Source organism: Thrips palmi, unplaced genomic scaffold, assembly GCF_012932325.1.
Source record: "Thrips palmi isolate BJ-2018 unplaced genomic scaffold, TpBJ-2018v1 HiC_scaffold_3, whole genome shotgun sequence".
NCBI lineage: Eukaryota > Metazoa > Arthropoda > Insecta > Thysanoptera > Thripidae > Thrips > Thrips palmi.
Genome location: NW_023144630.1, coordinates 7,955,867 through 7,978,330, shown reverse-complemented (window position 1 = coordinate 7,978,330; position 22,464 = coordinate 7,955,867). Strand labels below are relative to the sequence as shown.

Genomic DNA, 22,464 nt, shown 5'->3' with positions numbered 1-22,464 from the left:
TTTGTCACTTTAAAATCACTCTCCAGTACAAATATCTAAGTCACCGGTATTGTGAAAATGCCTTTCACTTAACCCAGTTTTAGGCTATTTGCGTTTTTTGACGCTTTCAAGTCTAGAGGTCCCGTGGTGACGTCACAGCCGACGGTGGCGCGTTTTGGCGATCTCAGCGCCATCTCTTGACGATTCGGCGCACCCGGCATCTGGCAACCCTGGTGCCCCGGGCCGCGCGCAGTGAGGTGAGATGGTGGTTAGGTTAGGTTAGGCAGCATTCTCCGTGCAGGCAGCGAGGCAGGCAGGCGATGCGACTGCCGTTACGCCAGCTGACGACTCCAGTCTCCAGTTCAGTGTTGCCGACTCGTCTACCCTGCACGCGCAATACAGTACTGCAGTGCGGTCGCGGACGATAGGGAAACTTTTCCTAAGAAAGAAGCTACGTAGTTGTGGCTGCGACCTCGACTTGTTTCAGAGCAAAAGTGTTGTGGTCCCTGAGTGAGTGTCCCCGTGAACGGAAGGAACAGCAAGAGTTGAGGGTGAGTACGTGCTGCCGCACACGCCTGAAGGGTGGGTTTAATTTCACATCATCCAGCGTGCACTAGGAGAAGAGAGTTCTTAAACCAAGTGCATTCACCGTGCATTGAAGCTGTGGGAAAATGCGCCTGGCACTAGAAGTATTTTCGTGAATCGTGGACCGAAGTTAATAGAAGCTATGATGGCGGACGATACCATAAGTTGCTTGCGCTATGAGGTCCCGGGAGCGAGGCGGTACGCGCTGTCAAAACCTGTGACCTGTCATTTACGCTCTATTACGACTAAAAAAAACGATGTTTAGGCCAAAACACCCCCAAAATTGGTGAAATTTAGAGAATTTTCGGCTATCGCGCGAGTGCATAACCCCACGCCCGGCAGAGTTAAGTTTCTGCCCGATGTGGCCTCTATCCATTAGGTACTTCGGAGAACGTTCAGACCGGCGAGGGTCAGCAGACTTAAACCGGAGATAGGCACTTCGGAAGGAATCCATACCGGAAGTTAACAAAATAACGGGAGAAGCACGCGTCCGTGTCGATCGACGCGTGCTTCTCCCGTTATCTTGTTGACTTCCGGTATGGATTTCTTCCAAAGTGCCTTACTTCCGGGTTACGTTGGATCCGCAAAAGTATCTTATCAGTCTGTTCCAAATGTTTTGGCAATGAAAATGGGCTAGAAGTATGTGCTGCGTAATCTCTTAGCCGTTTGTCTCAAATTCTTCTCATGACGAAAGAAAATGGTATAGGCCTCCAATTCTTACTTGAGCAGTCAAACACTGGTAAAACTAAAGCGTAGTATTACCCACTGTTTTCAAGCGTAATCAGGTTACGCTTGAAATCAAGCGTAACAGGCTCATCCGCCAAGATTCCCCCTATCTAAATGCATGGGGGAATTTCCAGTCTATGCTAGATTTCAAGCGTAACGTCTTCAAGCGTAACTTTATGCTTGAATCAAGCATAGAGATACGCTTTAGTTTTACCAGTGAAGACCCTTTCCCATTTTCTCGTATGTCAAACTGCTGGTACGATGCAAGACCCAACTTAGGGTAGGCCTTCATCACATTTCCTCACCGAACGTTTTGAGAGTTCCTTTCCATTATTTTGAGCGTTTGTTTTTCTCAGGTTAGCTTCAGCATGGCAGCCCCCGAGGACAATGACGTCTTCCCAAACCTTGAAGGAGACGATGGAAACGACGATGATTGGGAGAGTTACTACTCTTCCGAAGACGGTTCGTCCAGTTCCAGTGATGAGGTCGCGGAGGAGGACATGTCGCTGCAGACCTCCTGTTCGAGTGAGTCCCGGATATTTTCAAAACACCTCTTATGAAATGTGCTCTCAAATTTAAAGGAAGACCCGAGAGAAACTTGGAAGCAAGCACACACCAAATGTTATGTACATTTTTTGTACGATTGGTCACGATTTTTTGTGCAAATGAACTTTCTTTCCAATTTTTGCATTATAAACTGCACTTTTACTCCCGAATTTTGTGCCAAACCAAGTTCAAATGTGTACTAAATGATAATTTGCACAAAAAAACTTTGACATGGTTAAAAGATTGTACTAAAACCATACACAACCAACTGTACAGTTGTCTATAGTTGTTGTCTGTACAGTTTGTTGTCTATGCAAAAACTGTGTGTAAGTTTCAAAACCAACCCCCAAAATTGAGACTTCAGTTATTGATCAGACCAACTTGGGTAAGTTTTCCAAATGAAATTCAACCTGATATATTTATTTGTTTATGAAAAAAGTTACAGTTTTGTGTTTTTAAGAGTGCTACCTTCTTATCTTCCTGCCTCTTTCTGGGACGAAAGGACTTGAAAATTTATTTTGGGTTATTCTTAAGATAGGCATAGATTTTACTGATTACCTTTTGGAATTCAGCTTCTGCATTTCTTTTCCACAAAAGTAGCCTTGATCTTGAGTAGTTAATCAAAATCTATTGATAAGTTATTGAAGTTCAAATTTGTAGTTACTTGACTTCTGTATGTGTATAATCAGGGACACAAATAGTCCTTCTACGATTAATTAAATCTTTGTTGATAAAATATGGCAGTGAAGCAATGCCTATTAGCTGAAGGCACAGCTGATCAACTCGTGTGGGTCAACATGTTTTTGTTCAAACTTTTTACAAGATAAATTTCCCTTAAAAATTTGTCTGTGTTTTGCACTAAAATGCACTGTTAAGATATGGTTGTACAGAATCAATCAGATGAGTGGAAATTTAGTCATTCTTAAACATCGAATGTCATCACGAACCAAAGCATAAGAAATGTTGTTCAATCCAGAAGGCAACAATTTGTCGTAGAAGAACAAAATTTTTGTTATCACAAATAACGATATAATTTGGTTGCTAATATCTTTTGCCATTATCTGCTCAATTAAACTAAATGATGAAATCATTTGCAATTGTTCTTCTGAGTGAGTTTTTGTAATACTACTTTCCAATAATACATTATTGGAAAGTAGCACTACAAAAACTTAAGTTAGAAACAGAAGAACTCGGTCAGTTTATGTCATAGAAATTACAATAATCTTTTGGGTTCCAATACTTGTTGACAAACAACATCAAGTTTCTCGTTGTGAAATTATACTTTAGCCACAATACAATTTTGGTTCAAGAACCTATTTGTCCCAAAACAAATCATGTCGCCAAAAAAAGGGCCATAAATGTGTCGCTATGTTTTTACAAGATTTTTATCAGTGTGACACAGTAGAGGTTTTCTTTACTTATACTTGTTTAAAACGTTCATCTGCAGTATAAACAGTGATGTCTTCTACTAAATTGTACATGTCCTTTTGTGTGAAGCAACGTGTACTAAAATTTGTACTTCACTATCTAATTTCTATCAAGGTAGTACATCAGGTAGGGTTTCCCGGCAAAAATGTTTTGGGAAATTTAAAAATTTTTCGTAATGCTCTGCGCTTCGCATCAAGTAAGGCTCCAAACTCTATTTTTAAAATTTCATGCAATTTTGATCTTAACCTACATGGTTTTGACCAATTCAACTGTATAACGGCCAAACTCGCGTTTGACGGCAAGAACTTGCAGTGAAGTCGTCCTACTTCAGTGACAGTGTGGCTCCTCTGTTGCAGCGACGATGGACGCGTTCCCCGACGAGTTGCTGCTCGAGGTGCTGGGTCGCATCGACGACGCCCTGACGCTGCTCGACGCGGTCCCGCTGGTCTGCAAGCGCTGGCACCGCCTGTCCCGGGACCCCGGCGCCTGGAACAGCGCCACGGTGTCGATCGTAGGCTGCTCGTACTTCGGCGACGGCGACATTGTGGATGAGCACGAGAACCACGAGGAGATCCTGGAAGCAGCGCGCATCCTCCTCCACGCACCTGCACTGCGTCGCGTCAGCTTCGACTGGCACGGCGATTCCCCGGGCCCCTTCTCGTGCCCTTACGACGAAGAGACCATAACGTCTGCCCTGGTGCGCTCACGAGCTGAGGTCCGCGAGATCGTGTTCCCGCAGCCCGATATTTTCGAGGGTAGTGGCGGTTTGGGGTACCCCGACGACCCTTTAGAGGACATGAGTCCGGAAGATCTTTCCCTACTTGCCGATTTCTTGTGGAGGAACAGAAGCCACGTCCGGTATCTGAATCTGGGTCACATGCTGCGGGCGGGAACGCCGCTGCTGCGCGCCTTGGGGCAGTGCGAGAACCTGGAGGAGCTGCACCTCATGCTGCCTGACCCCGATTACTTCTGGTACGAGGGTCAGCTAAGAGGACGACGGCTGCCGAAGCTCAGACGCCTCACGCTTGACTCCTGGTACAATGTGTACGGCTACCGCGCGTTCTTTAAAGACCTCGTCGGCTGCGTGGCCCAGTCTGTGCGCCACATCCGCTGCGAGGAATCGTGCGAGTCATCGAAGGGTAAGAACACGCCTGTGGGAGCGTTTTACTGAGACAAGTATCCACACTCTCAGCACGTTACTGACTTTTTCCTCATTTTGTCAGTTCCTACGCATGTGATTTGTGGAACCATAATACGTACTTCTCCTTTTCTAAATAACTTCTTACGGAATATATTAAATAATGTACTGACTATTTGGCTTTGTGCATACTTTTAGAAAGGAAATTAGTCATACTTCCTTAGAAAGTACCAAGTGTTACTGTTGCTTGTACAAATACGTAATTAATGACAAAAAAGTCAGTGATGTGCTTGAGAGTGCAGGAATAGCGGAAGAAGGGTGTAACTCCATTTTGACCATTTTCCAGGAGAAACAGAAAAACTGTTAGCAGGGGAAATTAAAACTTACCTACAAACCTAACCGTCTACTTAGCATTCATTAAGTGCCAAGTGCTAAGGAATGGTATAGATAATAACAAGTTCAAGAGGCGTAACGTTAAATTTTGGGATGTTACTGCGGTGATCTCACCTTACATTTCCTAAACGAAGTGGAATTAGGAGACAAGTCAAGTGGAACCATAATCAGCAGAAAATGTTGGTTCCTCTCGTGCATTCTTTGAACTATCCCGAGATGAAACGCCCATCGGAGAATTGCCGGGAACCACCCGGGTACTCCCCGGGAACACCTAGGGAACTACCGGGGAACTACCGGGGAACACCCGGGGAATACCCGGAGAACACCCGGGGAACACCCGGAGAACACCCGGAGAACACCCGGAGAACACCCGGAGAACACCCGGAGAACACCCGGAGAACTCCCGGAGAACACCCGGGGAACTCCCGGGGAACTCCTGGGGAACTCCTGGGGAACTCCTGGGGAACTCAATTTTCGCCGGAAAGCCACCGGGGAACCGCCTTAAGCTGCGGAAATGGCCAGGGCAGCGCGCCATACCGATTCTTGGTGATGCGGACGGGTGCGGACTTTGGAGAAGGGCTGGAGTGCTGACGTGCGGCGGCGGCCGAGAATGTGCCTTTGTCACTCTTACTCCACGTTCCGTCCGTTGTTTTGATCGGACGCCGACTTGGTTGGCACCTTTGGATTCGGAAAGGATCAACACGAACACTGTTCAAACTTTTTAGTTTAAAATTGTAGCTGCTAACTAAGGGCGAGATGAACGGCGCGCACAGCGATGGAAAGGGGCTCCGTCGTGCTGTCGACACGCGTTGTCACGTGGTCGGCATGCGCGTCGACCTGGCTTGCCTACCCTAACCAGCGCAGCAGGTGCTTCACATCTTTTTCAGTGGAAGAATGGCGTGAGTTACCGCTCTCAAAGCCTGACCAAGGGATAAAAAATGAACGGCTCAGCAGGCAGCCTTGCCTATCCGTCCACCATTGAGTGCGATTATCTGCCTTAGTTTGGGAGCAGTACTGCCGCAAAGTTGATCAAAACGGTCATTAATGTCTTTGAAAATTCGTGTTTTGGGCTGACTTTAAGCATCCACTGCGTCTGATCCGAGGCGGTATTTCGTCCTCCCTCAATGGGCAATTGGTCTTTGGACCTTCCTTTTGCATGCCTTTGTTACGGAGTGCGATTATCTGCCTTAGTTTGGGAGCAGTACTGCCGCAAAGTTGATCAAAACGGTCATTAATGTCTTTAAAAATTTTGTTTTTTGGGCAGACTTAAGCATCCACTGCGTCTGATCCGAGGCGGTATTTCGTCCTCCCTCAAGGGGGCAATTGGTCTTTGGACCTTCCTTTTGCATGCCTTTGTTACGGAGTGCGATTATCTGCCTTAGTTTGGGAGCAGTACTGCCCCCAAAGTTGATCAAAACGGTCACAAATGTCTGAAAATCGTTTTTTGGCCAACTTTGCGGCAATACTGCTCCCAAACTCAGGCAGATAATCGCACTCCATAACAAAGGCGTGCAAAAGAAAGGTCCAAAGACCAATTACCCGTTGAGGGAGGACGAAATACCGCCTCGGATCAGACGCAGTGGATTCTTAAAGTCAGCCCAAAACACGAATTTTCAAAGACATTAATGACCGTTTTGATCAACTTTGCGGCCGTACTGCTCCCAAACTAAGGCAGATAATCGCACTCCGTAACAAAGGCATGCAAAAGAAAGGTCCAAAGACCAATTGCCCGTTGAGGGAGGACGAAATACCGCCTCGGATCAGACGCAGTGGATGCTTTAAGTCAGCCCAAAACAGGAATTTTCAAAGACATTAATGACCGTTTTGATCAACTTTGTGGCAGTACTGCTCCCAAACTAAGTCAGATAATCGCACTCCGTAACAAAGTCATGCATAATGGGGTCGCGACCCCGGGGTTGGGAACCGCTGCTCTAGAGTGTCGACGGAATGCCGCCTTTGCGACTCCGGTGACTCTGATACCACTCTGCGCCCGTAAATTTGATCAGACACTAATTTGATTGGCACCTTTGGATTCAGAAAGGGCCAATGCGTGTTCTGATCAAGTTCGTTTATCAAAATCTTAATTCCCAACAAATCTTGCGCGACGGCTCCCTGCGTGCCTGGTGGCTGCGGATAAGATGCGAGCCGGCGGCAGGCGGCAGGCAGCCTCCTATCCGTGTGAGGCCGCCCGCGCCCGGACCTGAGCCAGGCCAACGCGACGCGGAGCCCCTTTCCGTCGCTGTGCGCGCCGTTCATCTCGCCCTTAGTTAGTTAGCAGCTACAATTTTAAACTAAAAAGTTGGAACATTGTTCGTGTTGATCCTTCCCGAATCCAAAGGTGCCAACCAGGTCAGCCCGTGACACATTTGGGGATCGAGCAAATCTGAGCAAGTGTCGAGGGACATCCGAGCAAATCCGAGCAAGTACCGAGCAAGTCCCGAGCAAGTGCCGAGCAAATGCCGAGCAAATGCCGAGCAAGACCCGAGCAAGTCCCGAGCAAAAGGTCCCACCGAGCAACGCAGCCGAGCAACGGCCCCAATCCTTACAAAAAGGCCTTCCCAGGCTCAGAAAACAGTCCGAAATGTATCAACCCTACATTTTTGGAAAGGGGAGATCATGAGGCAGATGACTACGCATGTGGCTTTGCTCATTTTCAATCCATTTGCCGAAACAGGCTTTGAAACTGGCGGAACATGAACTACAGCAAAGTGTGCCGTGTGTCGCAGGCAACACGCCCGCACCCGTGAATGGCGGGACGGCCCGCCCAAGGGGGGTTTTGGGGGGCGGAGTCCCCCAGCATGCAATAAGTAACCGCCGACGGACAAGCCCAAAGCCTGCCGAAGGCAGGCTAGCGCCGCAGGCCAAGGGGGTACGCCAGGCGCGGATTGGAGGAACCCGGCCGCGAGACATCGCGAAGCCTGTTACGACAAGACGCGGTCTGGCATAAACCTACCTTGTTTTAATAAGAAAAGATTGAATTGAACAGACCATAGATAGACCTTTCCCCGAGAATTCAGAATGGCAAAATGTGATGTGGTCAAACAGCGTTAAATGGTTAAGTTAGTTAGTGTCCAGGTGCTGGTGGTTTTCCCGGGGCCTACACTGGAAGTGGAGACAAGAGGGCACAAGTCTTCATTTCTGAAACAAAGAAAAAAAACTGAAACAAAATCACGGTGCAAGATCAATGAGGGATTTATTGACTGGAGTGTGGAGATAGTGTGACATAATCGAAATGACTCTCTCGCAGTCAAAGGGCGTTGCCTAAGAGAGCGAGAGAGACAGGGCGACGGGTAGCCGGAGGCAGAGAGGAGTCGGAGGCAGAGCGACGAAGGAGGGGTGGTGGCGCGTGCAGGGGTGCATAGCCGCTGCGAGCAAGGCGTCTATGTCACAGCGGTGGCCGTGCGCGCGCCTGCGGGGCGGGCCGTCCCGCCATTCACGGGTGCGGGGGCCCTGTTGCCCGCGACACACGGCACCCTTTTCTGTAGTCTGTTCCGCCAGTTTTAAAGCCTGTTTCGGCAAATGGATTGAAGAAATGAGCAAAGCCACATGCTTAGTCATCTGCCTCATGATCTCCCCCTTTTCCCAAAAAAGTATGGGTTGATACATTTTGGACCTTTTTTTTGAGCCTGGGAAGGGGCCTTTTTTAAGGATTGGGGCCCGTTCGGCTGCGTTGCTCGGTGGGGCCCTTTTGGGTCGGGAAATTGCTTTGGCATTTGTTCGGCATTTGCTCGGGGACTTGCTCGGGACTTTGCTCGGGACGGTTGGACTTCTCGGATTTGTTCGGGTGTCCCTCGACATTGCTCAGATTTGCTCGATCCCCAAATGTGTCACGGGAGCGTCCGACCCAAAAAAACGGACGGAACGTGGAGTCAGAGTGACAAAGGCATCATTTTCGGCCGCCGCCGCACGTCAGCACTCCAGCCCTTCTCCAAAGTCCGCACCCGTCCGGGATCACCAAAAAATCGGTAGGGGGCGCTGCCCTGGCCATTTCCGCAGCTTAAGGCGGTTCCCCGGTGGCTTTCCGGCGAAAATTGAGTTCCCGGGAGTTCCCCGGGTTGGGGTTTTCCGGGATTCTCCTTTGGGGGAGGGGTTTTCCGGGAGTTCTCCGGTGTTTTTTTCCGGGATCTCCGGGGTTTTTCTCAGGGAGTTTCCTTTTCCGGGGGTTTTTTCCGGGGGGTTTCTTCCGGGGTGTTCTCCGGGTGTTCCCCCGGGGGTTCTCCGGGTGTTCTCCAGGTGTTTCCCCCGGGTGTTCTCCGGGGATTCCCCGGTAGTTCCCCGGTAGTTCCCCCGGGAGTTCCCTAGGTGTTCCCGGGGAGTACCCGGGTGGTCCCCGGCAATTCTCCGATGGGCGTTTCATCTCGGGATGCTCTTTTTTCCATTTAAGTTCTTAAGTTGACTTGATTCTTTTTACAATCAATACATAAAAATACAAGTTGAGTTATCTCCTATCAAAAAAAATTTAGACGGAGCCATGTTGACTTTGATTGAGTTTCTTTGAGACCCTATTTTCTTTGGAAATTGGAGGTAACTCAACTGAAGTCCACATAACTCCATTGCACGAAATGGCAAAAGGAGATAACTCAACTTGAGTCTTTATGAATGTATTCTGAAAAGAATCAACTCAACTTAACTCCCCATCACTTGTTGGAAAAAGGAGGTAACTCCAAAAATGATCCAGGAAGCGGAAGAAGGGAATAATTCGACTTATCTCCAAATTGAATTTTTATCTTATTATTGTTCCTCAGAATGGTTTGCATCATTACACTAAATTGTTTGAACCCATTCCCAATAATTTAGGAGAAAATCAACATGAAAAATGGATATACTGTAACTGAACTTGACCCCTTTTACGGTCTTAATATCATCAGAAAATGGAGGTAACTCAACCGAAGTCCACATGACTCCGTTGCATTAAATGGCAACAGGAGATAACTCAACTTGTGTCTTTATGAAACTAATGTGAAAAGAATTAACTCAAACTTAACTCCACATCACTAGTTGGAAAAAAGAGGCAACCCCAAAAATGTACCAGAAAAATACAGACTCTACGCAGACCACAGCTCCACTTGCATTGTCTCCTAATGTCACCTCGTTTGGGAGAACTAAGTAAACATGGTCCTGTAGTCCATTCCAACGTAGAGATTTATATCACAGAAAGCGACTACAGAGTAATGCTACACTTTTAAACATTTTCACAGTTATTTCTTAGGCTTTCTTGACGAAAATGCAATTGCATCATTCATCTGTTTGGATTAAGTTCACCCTGCAAACAGTTTTTTGTTTCTCCTGAAAAATAATGAAAATTGAGTTATACCCTTCTTCCGCTTCATGGATCAAATGTACCACAGAAATATGGACTCTACGCAGACCTCAGCTCCAGTTGAATTGTCTCCTAAATCCACCTCGTTTGGGAGAGCTAAGTGAGCATGGTTCCGTAGTCCATTCCAACGTAAAGATGTAAATCACAGAAACCGTCTACAAAGGGATGCTACACCTAAGAACATTTTCTCAGTTATTTCTTAGGCTTTTTTTGACAAAAGCCAATTGCATCATTTATCTGACTGGATTAAGTTTACCCTGCAAACACTTTTTTGTTTCTCCTGAAAAATGATGAAGATTTAGTTTTCCCCTTCTTCCGCTTCATGGATCAATTTACAACATCACTTTTAATTTTCTCAGTTATTTCTTAGGCTTTTTTTGCCAAAGCCAATTGCATCATTTATCTGACTAGATTAAGTTAACCCTGCAAACAGTTTTTTGTTTCTCCTGAAAAATGATGAAGATTGAGTTTTCCCCTTCTTCCGCTTCATGGATCAATTTACAACGTCACTTTTGAGAGTGCTTGCTTGCCCAAAGCTGTAGACTGATCGCCACTTTTCCTGTTATTTCATAACTATAATGCATTTATGATGTGATTTTCTTCGACAGACGTACTCTCCCAGCTGTCCCGGTGCGTAGAGCTTCGGAGCCTGCATTGCGGTATGGAGGGCGTGGCCTCGGCCAGGACGCTGACCAAGCTACGCAGCCTGACGCTGGTGATTCACTACAGCGATAAGGACCAGCAGCAAGTGTTGTCCGCCGCAGAGCGCGCCCTGCGCGCGTGCGGCGAGCTGCCGGCCCTGCAAGAGCTGCGTCGGGGATGGCGGTTTTGACAGCGTAGAAATAAGTGGAGCGCAGAGCACGGCCAGGCCCTGGCCACGCTCCTGGCCACCCTCGCCACCAAGGCCACCAACGTGAGGCACCTTTCCACCAGCGGCATGCTGAGCCGGCAGGTCTCCCCCGGGACTATGCTGGGCTTCTTCAAGGCCCTGTCCCGGCTGGAGACCTTGCACATCGGCCGTTTCCGGTTTGACTGCCTCCCTGGCTTGGCGGAGGTCGGCGGCGTGAAGAGGGTTTCGGGGCAAGTGACGTATCAGAAGGGCGAGGCGGACTTCTGCCGTGCCACCCTAGAGCAGTTCAAGCGCGCGCGGCCTGAGGTGGATTGCCAGCTCACCGATCACGAGTATTTCTATTGAGGTCAGGCATTGACTTTCTCAAGAAGATTGTCCTATTTTGCTACATTCTAATTTACGGCATAGTGCTGTTCTGGTTAGTTGAAGTGAGCCTTAAAAAATAAATGTGATTTAAATTGTCCTGAACGAGTTAATTTCTCCGAACCTTATATCCTCCACTCCCCCCCCACACACCCACACACACATTATTATTTGAGGCAAGGACTTCGTAGTTAGGGTATGTTATACCAAACTTATAAACTAGTTCCCGAAGCGTCCAAATGGCTGGCAATAAAAATGTGCGCGGGTGCTCTTTACACTCAGAAAAGCTTGCAAAGAAAAGTACTTTGCAGTGCAAAGTATTCTCCGGCATTGTATTACAAACTCCCTTGCGAACTTTTTTCTTCGCATTGCAAAGAAATAGTTCGTAAGTTACGAAGAAAAAAGTTTGCAACGTTGCGAAGCATTGGTTTGTAACGTTTCAAAGCATTTTCTTTGCAAGTTGCAAAGAAATACCTCGCAATGCAAAGAAAATAGTTTGTAAGAGAGTTTGCAACAATGCCGGAGAATACTTTGCAACGGTTTTTGAGTGTACCTAGTTTTCTTCCACCGTACCATGACGTTTAATGAAAACTCAAGCTTTTTCAGAAAAGTTAAGCCATTTTCACGTGGGTTTTAAGGTTGGTGCTGGAGGTTTTTATCCTGTGTGATATTCAAGGTAATATTCTTGTTTTTCGGTTAATTTTATCTAAGACTGTTAAAATGTAGCCCCTTGGAATTAAAACTGTATCTGCAAGTGCGAAATGCTTACGTTTAGCACTCCGCAAGTTGAAGTAAAATTCGTTACGTACACTGAGAAAAAGAGAGCCACTACCCTTGCCCTTTAGTGGTGACGTACTGCTCGTGTCGCCAACTCTGTGTTTGTTTCCCACCTGGCCTAATAGCAACCCGCTTCGCTCTTAAACGTAAGAGGTAAACAAAGATTTTAGCATGGTGAATGCGGCCGTCAAAATTTACATTGGTCAAGTTTTTAATCCTAAAATGTAGACCCGTAAGTTGCCGACCCTGTCAATCAAGCCTTCGCGCTTTTTCGTGAACTGCGTGCAAGCTGCCGTCCCGGGGCTGCGTCAGACAATTGGTTTCTCAGGTTTTTTTTTGGAGCGAGTTTAGGTGCAGTTGTCGGGGTGTCGAGTCCGACATTCTTCACAAGGGTTAAAAAGGTTAAAAAATAAGAAAAAAACGAATTCATGCATTTTATTCATGCGTGATCTTATTTATTTAGAAAAAAGCGCGTTTCCAATGGGAGAGGGTAAAGCTGGCAAAAAGCATATCGGTCTTTGTTCAACGGATGCAAAGCATGACGGTTTTTGCTCATAGGACCCATAGAATTAAGTGGGTACACCGCGCAGCCCGTGGCAAGTTTGCTTACCACAAAATTGGCACCCCGTTTTCAATGCCGAAAACTGGCAAGCTTTGACCCGGAAACCTCATTACCCTGCCAATAATTGGCAGGCTGGAGAGTAAACGAGGGACAGGCTTGCCAAACCGGCTTGCCAATTTCGTCGCAAGTTAACTTGCCATCGGCTTTGCAGTGTACCAGGGTATCGTCCATGGAGCCGGCAGGGTCAGTAACCGAGCATGAAAGACTCTTCGCAGCCCCAGTCCTCCCCCACGTCCAACACGGGGTCGTCGTCCTCCTCCTCGCAGTCCGAGGCGGCTCGGCACATGGAGCGGCTGCAGCGGCTGATGTCGTACCTCCACGAGAGCGGCGGCGTGGGCTCGCGGAACGCTGAGCTCAGGTGGTTCACCACCATCTTGAGGTCCGGGCGGGCCGACTGCAGCCGCGTCCTGGCGCTGCGGCCCTTCTTCGTCACCTGGGGCACACAAACAAGGACGTCAACCACGTCTGCACTGTAGAAAAAATCCGCGGGAAAAGGTGCGTACAGGCACAGTCTGGTAGACAATTTGCCTTGTACCACCGTACCTCAGCCAGTACGGCTTTTGGGGTACGGAGTACGGTTTTTCATAACATGGGCTCTTATGGGAAGCACGTTTTTTTGGTACGATTGTTCTGTACACTGTGAGGTACGGTCTAGCCGTACCTTTTTTCTTGAAATGTACGGCTTTTTTAACAGTGTGCATGGATCTTCAAAGAACGTGACCTCACACACTCTCAGACTGTTATTGACTTTTTGTCCTTTGTTGAAGAGTATTTTGCACAGCAATGAAAAGTGCTATTTCCTCAATATCTGTGGGAGATTTCATTCGTTATACTTAGTTAAAGTCAATGTGCTGTTGACGCAATTGACTTCAAAACTAGTCAATAATTGATGACAATTTAGTCTTTATAGTGAACAATATTGTACATGGTTACGAAGGAAATACTACATATTATTGCTGCTTAAAAAACTATGTAAGCAAAGGACAAAAGGTCAATAATGGTGAGAAAAAAGTCAATACGAGTCTGAGAGTGCACAGTGAAATACGAGGAAATTAAAGGCACTGTAAATTCTACGAAACGTTTCTTATTATGAAGCCAAATCCTCCGTAATACGAAGCATTTCTTCGTTAGGCGCAAAGCAATTGATCCAGGAAGTGGAAGAAGCACTCTCAGCACGTTACTGACTCTTTCCTCATTAATTATGTACTCGTATAAGCAACAATAATACTTAGTATTTTTTAAGTTATTATGACTAATTTCCTATGTAAAATTATGTACAAAACCAAATTGTCAGTACATAATTTAATATTTCTTGAGTAGTTCTTTACAAAAGGAAAAGTACGTATGATAGTTACACAAATTACTGAGGTACTGACAAAATAAGCAAAATGTCAGTAACGTGCTTTGAGTGAGGGGATAACTAATTTGGCCATTTTTCTGGAAAAACAAAAAACCGTTAGCAGGGATAAAACCAAACTAATGGATATTATCCACACATTCAATAAGCATATGCTAAATTGTAAGATGAACAACAGAAGTGTTGAGTCACTCCATAGATGAGTCCTGTGACTTATCACTTTCCGTTAGAACAGAAAACAGAGTCATCCCAACGTTTACTTCCTAATCGAAGTGGATATGGGCAATCTTGGTGGATGAGCCTGTAGCGCTTGATTTCACTGAGAAAATTTGAGTCACTTGATGAAAATTTCAAGGCTAATTTTCTTTACAACAATGTCATCAAAACAATTGATGACATTGTTGTCACGCCCATGCAATAAGTATAGGAGCTTTGATGAGAAGGTCATCAACTTGTGATGAGATTGTCATAATTTGAAAGTGATGAAGACATCATCCACGTTTCTGTCATAAAGTGACAACAAATTTTCAGTGTTCAATCGTAAGCAGATTACGCTTGAAAACAGAGGGTAATACTATGCTTTAATATTACCGGTGTTGCTAATCACTGAAAAAACCTTACAAACTATTTTGGGCCTTACAAAGAAAAGTGGTTTGTATAACAAAGTATTTTGAGCATACGTAAGCTTTCAAAGAAAATACTTTGTAATTTACGAACTAATTCTTCGTATGACAAAGTATTTTAGTTTGTTATACGTATGCTCAAAATACTTCGTAAATTTTTAAGAGTGATTAATTTGCACTGAAAACCTACCGAGCAAAGCTTCAGATGCAGCAGAGTGAGGTTGGGCAGCGCGCCGTCGGCCAGTGCGTTCAACACGCTGCCCGGCACCCTGGCCCTCACGAGCACCACGCTCTCCAGGTCGCCCATGGCGCCCAGGATGGCGTGCAGGTCGCGCGGGACGTCCGTCCTGATGCAGGTCATGCTGCCCAAGCCTCTGTACACGAGCGTCAGGTGGCGCACGTTCGGGCAGCCGGCCGCCACGGCCCGCGTGAGGCCGCGGCACGCGAACAGGTTGAAGTGGACCGTGAGGCGCTCGAGCTGGCGCGTGGCGGTGGACGTCTTGAAGAAGCGCTTCACCGCGACGTGCTGCTTGGTGGGCCCCAAGTGCAGCAGGGTGAGCGAGCGCAGGCAGGGGAAGCCGTCGAGCAAGGCGACGCTGCGTCCCCAGGGCACGCGCAGCTCCTCCAGCTTCTTGCACTTTCGCAGTGCGCGCTCCACGGGTCGCGACCGCACCGCCCAGTTGTTCCAGTCCAGGTTCGGGTCCACCCTGAAGGCGGTGAGGGTGCGGCGGGCGCCGGCCAGGGCGTCCGCCAGCACGTGCTGGCCCACCTCCGCCCCGGCCGCCAGCTCGGTGACGGCCCTGCCGCCGTACGCCTTGAGCAGGCGCCCGGCCACGTACAGCTCCTGCACGCCCAGCCTGTCGATGACTCGCAGCAGCCGCATTTCGGCCTGGGCGGCGCCTCGCGACTGCATGCAGCCCAGCTTCACCACCTGTCAACAACGGCACGATTCAGCTGCAATGATGCGCTCTAAATTCGTACGAAGCATTCGCTTCGTAACTACTGACTCTACAAATCGAAAAGCGTACATTGTACGCTCTACCTCACTGTGGCAAAAAGGTACGGAAAATTCTGTTAATTTTTTTGCCAGGATTCTCCGTAGCCCTCTTATCAATATTCTCCGTAGGCTTTTACAGTATTCTCCGTAGGGGCGTACAGTATTCTCCGTAGGACCGCACAGTCTTCTCCGAAGGACCTGGAGGACTGTAAAGTCCTACGGAGATCACTGTAAGGAGAATACTGTACGGTCCTACGGAAAATACTGTAACAGCCTACGGAGAATATTGACAAGGGGGCTACGGAGAATTACCATGAGCTGTTTACAGAATTTTCCGTAGCTTTTTGCCACAGTGCTGGAGCATGCCTGCCAAGCATGGACTCATTAGTGCATACTTGCCAAGTAACGCTTCCTGATGCAGACAACTCCCTATCTCTTATGCACTAGCATATATGCTGTATGTATGCACTAAAAAGTGCATGCCTGGCAGGCATGCGCTAGCTAGAGCGTGCTTGTATGTAGGCATTCTCCAGGTAGATCACACTATGTGCGCTTTCCGATTGGTATAGCAACTACTACTACGAAGAAAATGAAGGCATTGTATACGCTTAAAACCTTACGAAGTACTTTGAGCATACTTAATACAAACTACTTTACTTTATTATACGTGATTCGTACCACGCTCAGTGAAAACTGTACGAAGCAGCGCTTACCTGGAGATGTCCGCGGTAGAGGCGGAGCAGTCTGCCGATCTTGTCCACGTCGTAGGACTGCTCCCAGTTCATCCCCCACACCAGCTCAAACTCCCGGACGCGGCGCGTGCACTGCGCCAGGTTGAAAGGCGGCCAGGTGTAGTAGGACAGCGTCAGGGAGCGCAGCGCCGGGGCGATACGCAGCTCGCCACTCTGCCGCCAGCCGTCCCGCGGGTACTCCGTGTTCGGGTACTCCACGTGCTCCCAGGCCGCTTCCGAGCGGCTCACGTCGCGCAGGCGGCTGCAGACCCAGCCCAGCCGCACCAGGTCCGGCGACTCGAGGTAGCTGCACACCACCAGCAGCGCCTCCCTGGGCAGCAGGGCCAGCGGGGCGTCCTGCGAAGCGTCCAGGCGCACACTAAATTCTAGGCAAACTCCATACATCTGCATGAACAACGTTGCTCTGCTTTCCACATGCAAGCGGTTACAGAACTTTAACAACAGTGTATGTGCAGGTGTGGGGAGTTGCGAAAATTGTGGGCCTTTCCTGCCCTTCAAAGTGAAAACATTTCAGCATACACTCCGCAAACTGAAGTGTGTACAAAGTACACTCTTGTTAAAGCATGCTTCCAAGTACACTCTTATTTACAGCATACTTGCTACGCACACGCTAAACTAGAGTATGTACACGGTAAATAAGAGTGTACCTGGCAAGTACACTTAAACTGGCCCATGCGTTTAGATAGGACTAATCGAGTATTTTAGTGTGTACTTGCAAGGTACACACTTATTTAGCGTGTACTTGCCAGGCACACTCTATTTGAGCGTGTGCCTAGCAAGTATGCTGTAAATAAGAGTGTACTTGGAAGCATGCTCTAACAAGAGTGTACTATGTACACACTTCAGTTTGCAGAGCAGGATGGACTGTCAAAAGTCCTGAATTCCCCTCCACTGCAGTGAAGGATGGAGTGTAAAACCTTACGGATGTCACTGTAGGATTTATTGTTGTTGTTTTTATGTCGCTGCAGACGTGATGATCAATCAAACACATCAGCAGGGTTACTGCGGCTGAAGCTCACCTGCACAACCTGCTGCCGCCTGCCCTCAGTGGGGGCGGCGCCTTCCTCGGAGGCAGCGTCTTCCTCGGAGGCAGCGTCTTCCTCGGAGGCAGCGTCTTCCTCGGGGGCAGCTTCTTCCTCGGAGGCAGCGTCTTCCCCGGCGAAGCACACTTTTTCGTGGCCCCGTCACGATTCAAGTGGTCCACGCTACAGTAGAATTCGTCATTGCACTCCCCACAGGTCCACATCGCCTCTTTGTAGCACACGGCACAGCGGTCGCATTCCCGCCGAACACCGACAAAAGTGAGTGGTCATCTGACATAACAACGTATGTTCATAGGGAATCCCACAGTAGATACGTTTTAAGTCCGATAGCTACAAGATTAATCCATGAAAACTCGTGTAAATCTTGTCAGAATGTCAGAAACCTGTCTGAAAACCCGATCAAAATTCGCGCACCTCTGAAAGCTGAAAACATCTCCTCACATTCTGTAAACTCAAACCATCAATATCAGAGTAAGTTTTTAGAATTTCAGCTTTCAGAGGTGCGCGAATTTTGATCAGGATTACAGACATGTTTCTGACATTCTGACTAAATTTCACGATGAAGCGAAAAAAGGGGGTAAATCCATAGGGCCATTTTGCAGATGGAATGTTAAACTGTTGCAGGAGGCGAATATGGGAATAACTTGGGTTGTCTCTAAACTGAGTTTTTTAAAAATATTGTGCGTTAGATTGGTTTTTGCATCATGCCACTAAATTTTTCGACTCAATTTCGACCAGCTGTGGAGAAAGTCCACTTGGAAAAGGATACTCAACTTGACACCTTTTTTTCTCTTAATAACGAGAAATGAGAACAACTCAATCAAAGCCCAAAATGAAGGTAATATTTTCAAAAGGAGATAAGTCAACTCGTGCTTATGCAACAACTGTGACAAAAATCATGTCAACTTAAGCCCCTGAAATCCAAAAAGTACACAAGAGCAAACACTTAATGCTGACTGTAGTTCCACTTTACTTGTCTCCAAATTCCACTCCGTTTGGCTCTGTTTTCCATTTCAACGGTAAGTTATAAGTTACAGAAACCCTCTACGGAGTGCCTGAAACATTTGATGTTTATCTCAAAATCTTACTTATGATATTTGAAAGAGTTATCATGACAATATTCATTTGTTCTGTTTTAGTACTACCCGCTCGCAGTTTTTTGTTTCTCCAGAAAATTATCCAAAATGGAATTATCCCCTTCTTCCGCTTCCTAAAACAAATGTTGGCAAGGCAAACTAAAACCTAACAAAGAAATATTGTAGATACCCAAAAAATTCAAAAACCATAGATCATGTTAAAAAATATATACAAGGTGTAAGAGTACTCCATACACGGTTTCTGCGACTTGTAACTTTTGTTGAAATGAAAAAAAAGAATCATTTTAATTTATAGTTTCCCACACAAAGTAGAATTTGATGACAAGTCAATGGAACTGAAGTCAGCGTAAAATGATAGTTGCCTTCTGAGGTGTTTTATCTCGACTTATCTCTTTTTTCAACTAGTAAAATTGAGAGCGGGTTAAGTTGAGTTGCTTCTTTTTACATTTGATTCATTAAAATACAAGTTCAGTTATCTCCTACTGACAACTTTTTCCCAAATTTAGTAAGGGAATTTTGGTTAAGTTGTTTCCATTTTCTGCAAAATTGAGAGCGTAAAAGGGGTCGAGTTGAGTTATGCCCTTTTCCTAACTGTATTTTCTCCTAATTTTCGAGGAATTGGGTCAAATAATTTGATGTACCATTCTGAGGTAAAATAATAAAAAAAATACTCAATTTGGAGATAGTTACAGTTTTTTCGCTACTTCACCCGACTTCACCTTTACCTAAAAGGACTTCATTCATTTAACGAATTTTTATATTCAAACCCATCTGAAAGACAATAAGATTTTCACCAAAACCTCCCCTTAAACCTCTTTAAATGTCAGTCCACGCCAAACCGTCGAGACTCTTGTCAACAGTGACACGTTGAGACGGGAGGGTCTCTAGTTGACACTTTGAAAGCCGTTGCTTTCCTCCTAGGCACTCATACCTCATCGAACGAATCCTCGAAGTCTTCTCCTTGAGATTGCTCCGTTTCGGATGAGATGTCCGACTCGCTCGAAGAGGAAATCTGATCCGGTGAGTCTTCCTCATCCATGGACTCGTCACTAGAGTATTCTTCGACGAGTCGTAACTCTCATTATCATCATCGTTTCCATCTTCCTCTTCAGCAACCGGCAAGACGTGATTCTCGGGGGGTGCCATTTTGTGAGGTTTAAACCCGAGGAAAACAAAAACTGCAATGAGTGGAAAGGAACCGACAGCATCTCAAAAATTTCAGTGAAGATAAGTGATAAAGATCGAAGCTAACTTGGACCCAGCATGGGGGCGATTTGAACGATGAGAAAATTGTGGAAAGATACTTTTCGCATGCATTGGAAAGTAACTTTTCAATGTGTCAACTAGCTTTCTGTCTTTTCTCCATATTTCTCTTCAAGACTTGAAATAACGTACCGATCTGAAAACTAAATTTGTCTTGACATCGTAGAAAGGTCTTGACATCTCCTTCAATATGTTAGTTTTCTTTTTTAAAAAGTATTTGAACATTCCGAAATGGGGCAAAATCTCCTTTGGAGCACTGCCCGGCTTCGCAGGCTAAACGAAGTATATTCAGCATACGAAGGAAACTAGTTTACGAAGGAATAATTCGAAAATTACGAACTATTCTCTTTGAAAGCTCACGAACGTATGCTCAAAATACTTTGCTTCGTACGGCTTAGAGAGTTTGTAAGGTTTACAGGGTGCGATAGAGAGAGGGGAAGAGAATAGGATGCCCGCAAACTTACTTGACAAAGGGCCTGGTCCGATCAGTGAGAACAAGGTGAATGCTCGCAAGACCGGAGTCCTCGCAAGGGCATCCTTGGCTGGTTGGTTAGCAGCTACGCAGACCTCGCGAACAAGCTGAAGCTGGGCGTGATGGGCAAGACAGGCACGGAGCGCGAGCGCCTGCCTGACGTCGTGGACTGGCCTGACCTGACGCCGACGCCTGACTGACTGACCGACTCACAGAGCAGCAGGGGTATGACAGAGGATAGGCTCCCCTCCACCCTTATTTGTCCGAGTTGGAGTCCAGTCGCAGTCAAGCCCTACCAACCTGAAGCAAAAAAACGCTAGATTTTAAACGAGAGATATTACCCTCGGTACATCGTCTTTGGAATAAAAAATTGTTTGAGGCTCGTCGCCTGTATTTTTTTGTTGTGTTGTGCCTATAGAAGGCATGGAAAATTCGTTTCGAGTTTTGAAGTGAGTGGTACGCACTGCTTGCGCCGTGCGCGGGGCAACCCTGCTTTCTCTTTGGCGTCGGCGTCGCTTGGCGGCGGACGTGTTGGCGGACTCCCGTTGTTTTATGTTTTCGTGCATATTTATTTGAAAATCATGTCGCCGAGGAGGAAAGGAAAGCAGGGGCGAAGATGTAGAGTCGTCGGTTGTGTCAACCAGAAAAATAATCCAGGGCCTGGGACGCACTTGTTTCGTGTTCCCAACAAAAATGTGCCTGTGTAAGTTAACCTAACAAACCTTGATACTTTGACTTAAGAATTATTCTGACCTGCTTAAGTGGTGCCTTTACTCCGTTCAGGTTGGAAGCATGGGTACAACTGTGTGGAAATCCTGAACTCCTTGATGTGCCCATAAGTTTTTTGAAGACGAACCTTCACATTTGTGGCGCACACTTCCTTCCTGAAGAAGTGAATGTTGGACAGAAATTAACGAAGCTCCATAAACCATGTGTACCCACTCTGTTTGCTGAGAATCATAAGCCTCTCTCTGACGAGGAAATGCAGAAGTGGAGACATGCAAAGCACTATGGAGTCCTCAAGGAGGCTAACTCGCCCAAGAAGGAAGCCTTTATCGACAGTTCTGCCAAGCGTATTGTCCAAGATGGTTGCAATGCTGGTGGGATTGGAAACGACGTCTGTCCTCCAGACTCTGCTTCAATTGAAGTTCTTCCGATTGAACAAGGTTTGTCGGCCATTTTTTTTAGCACTCGTACATCCTTATTATCGGTAACCAAGACTATCCAGTCTGTGTACCGTCTTCTTTTTAATTTTTGTTTTTTAGTTACACTTGTGAAATAGTCTTTGCACCTTAGATGCAACTCATTGTTGTGGTGATAGTGTGTGCTAATTTATATTGTGTTGTACTGCAGTAAAAGTTGGTGTTAATGAGAGTGGGACCGAACACCATCAGGTCCCTGATCTGCCAGAGAATCGAAAACTTGTTTTCTTGCCCAGTACAGTGGGGGGTAGGCCTTGTGTTTTTGTGTGCTTTTCACTTGCTTGCTGTGTTTAATAACGCTTCATTTCTCACATCACTGCTCCTCTCTACTATTTTGCTGTAGGTGTGACAACATACGAACCCTGCTTCTGCACACCTGCTGAAATTGTCACTTCACAGAGTGGCGGAGGTGGAGACAATTTGAATGCGAAGCCCGTTCTAACTGTGCCTGAGCCTCCCTCAACTCATGCTGCCAACCCCACACCCAGGCCCGCGAGCCCCAGCCCTGATGAGTCTGAAGGTGAGCAAGCCAACCAATCAATAAATACTTATTTTTGTTGCAACATATCTCTCAGTACTGTAGGCTGACAATTTTTTATTATGTTCCAGTACTGGCCCAGCCTCTTCCAGACACAACACCTACAAAGGAAGAGCCCTCTTCCAACTTTGAAATTGTGAAGAACAAGCGGAGGAGGAGTGCCAATGGGACTGGGCCCTTCAGAAGGCGCATCCGCCCCTCAGGTATTTTTTTTCCTTAACTTGCTTCGATGGCTTCAAGTAGCTTTTACATCTGTATTCTTGAACCTTTTGTTTCTATTTATTCTTTTCCAGTTGCCAAGAAACGGAGGTCAAGGCGGCACATGCTGGAGGCCATGGGTGCTGGTGATGCTATCATGACTCCTGTGAAGAAAGAGCTGCTTGGGGTTCTGAT

At 46.7% G+C, this 22,464-nt stretch overlaps 3 protein-coding genes across 10 annotated transcripts; 1 reads left to right on the top strand and 2 right to left on the bottom strand.

Annotated features, from left to right (window-relative positions):
- The first annotated feature begins 242 nt into the window (after nucleotides 1–242).
- Nucleotides 243–11,428, top strand: LOC117647967. Of its 8 annotated transcripts, none has more exons than XM_034389987.1 (4): nucleotides 243–530; nucleotides 1,647–1,815; nucleotides 3,621–4,403; nucleotides 10,724–11,428. In XM_034389987.1, the coding sequence occupies exons 2-4, from the start codon at nucleotides 1,659–1,661 to the stop codon at nucleotides 10,945–10,947; spliced, it is 1,164 nt and encodes a 387-aa protein (XP_034245878.1). In that variant the 5' UTR covers nucleotides 243–530; nucleotides 1,647–1,658; the 3' UTR covers nucleotides 10,948–11,428. The 8 variants fall into 8 exon arrangements, with proteins under 8 accessions (XP_034245878.1, XP_034245883.1, XP_034245876.1 ...); XM_034389992.1 differs by lacking the exon at nucleotides 243–530 and adding an exon at nucleotides 541–561; XM_034389985.1 differs by lacking the exon at nucleotides 243–530 and adding an exon at nucleotides 636–668.
- Nucleotides 11,429–12,580: 1,152 nt separating this feature from the next.
- Nucleotides 12,581–17,637, bottom strand: LOC117648504 (the record flags this gene model as incomplete). The annotated part of the gene is made up of 4 exons (XM_034391010.1): nucleotides 12,581–13,160; nucleotides 14,898–15,638; nucleotides 16,418–16,792; nucleotides 17,476–17,637. Coding segments are annotated over 4 exons (1,527 nt in total), but the record flags the coding sequence as incomplete, so codon positions are not given.
- LOC117648109 lies at nucleotides 17,609–19,837 on the bottom strand. Its single transcript, XM_034390330.1, has 2 exons — nucleotides 19,528–19,837; nucleotides 17,609–17,738 (listed from the first exon to the last, which is right to left on the bottom strand). The coding sequence occupies exons 1-2, from the start codon at nucleotides 19,740–19,742 to the stop codon at nucleotides 17,648–17,650; spliced, it is 306 nt and encodes a 101-aa protein (XP_034246221.1). The 5' UTR covers nucleotides 19,743–19,837; the 3' UTR covers nucleotides 17,609–17,647.
- Between the last annotated feature and the right edge of the window lie 2,627 nt (nucleotides 19,838–22,464).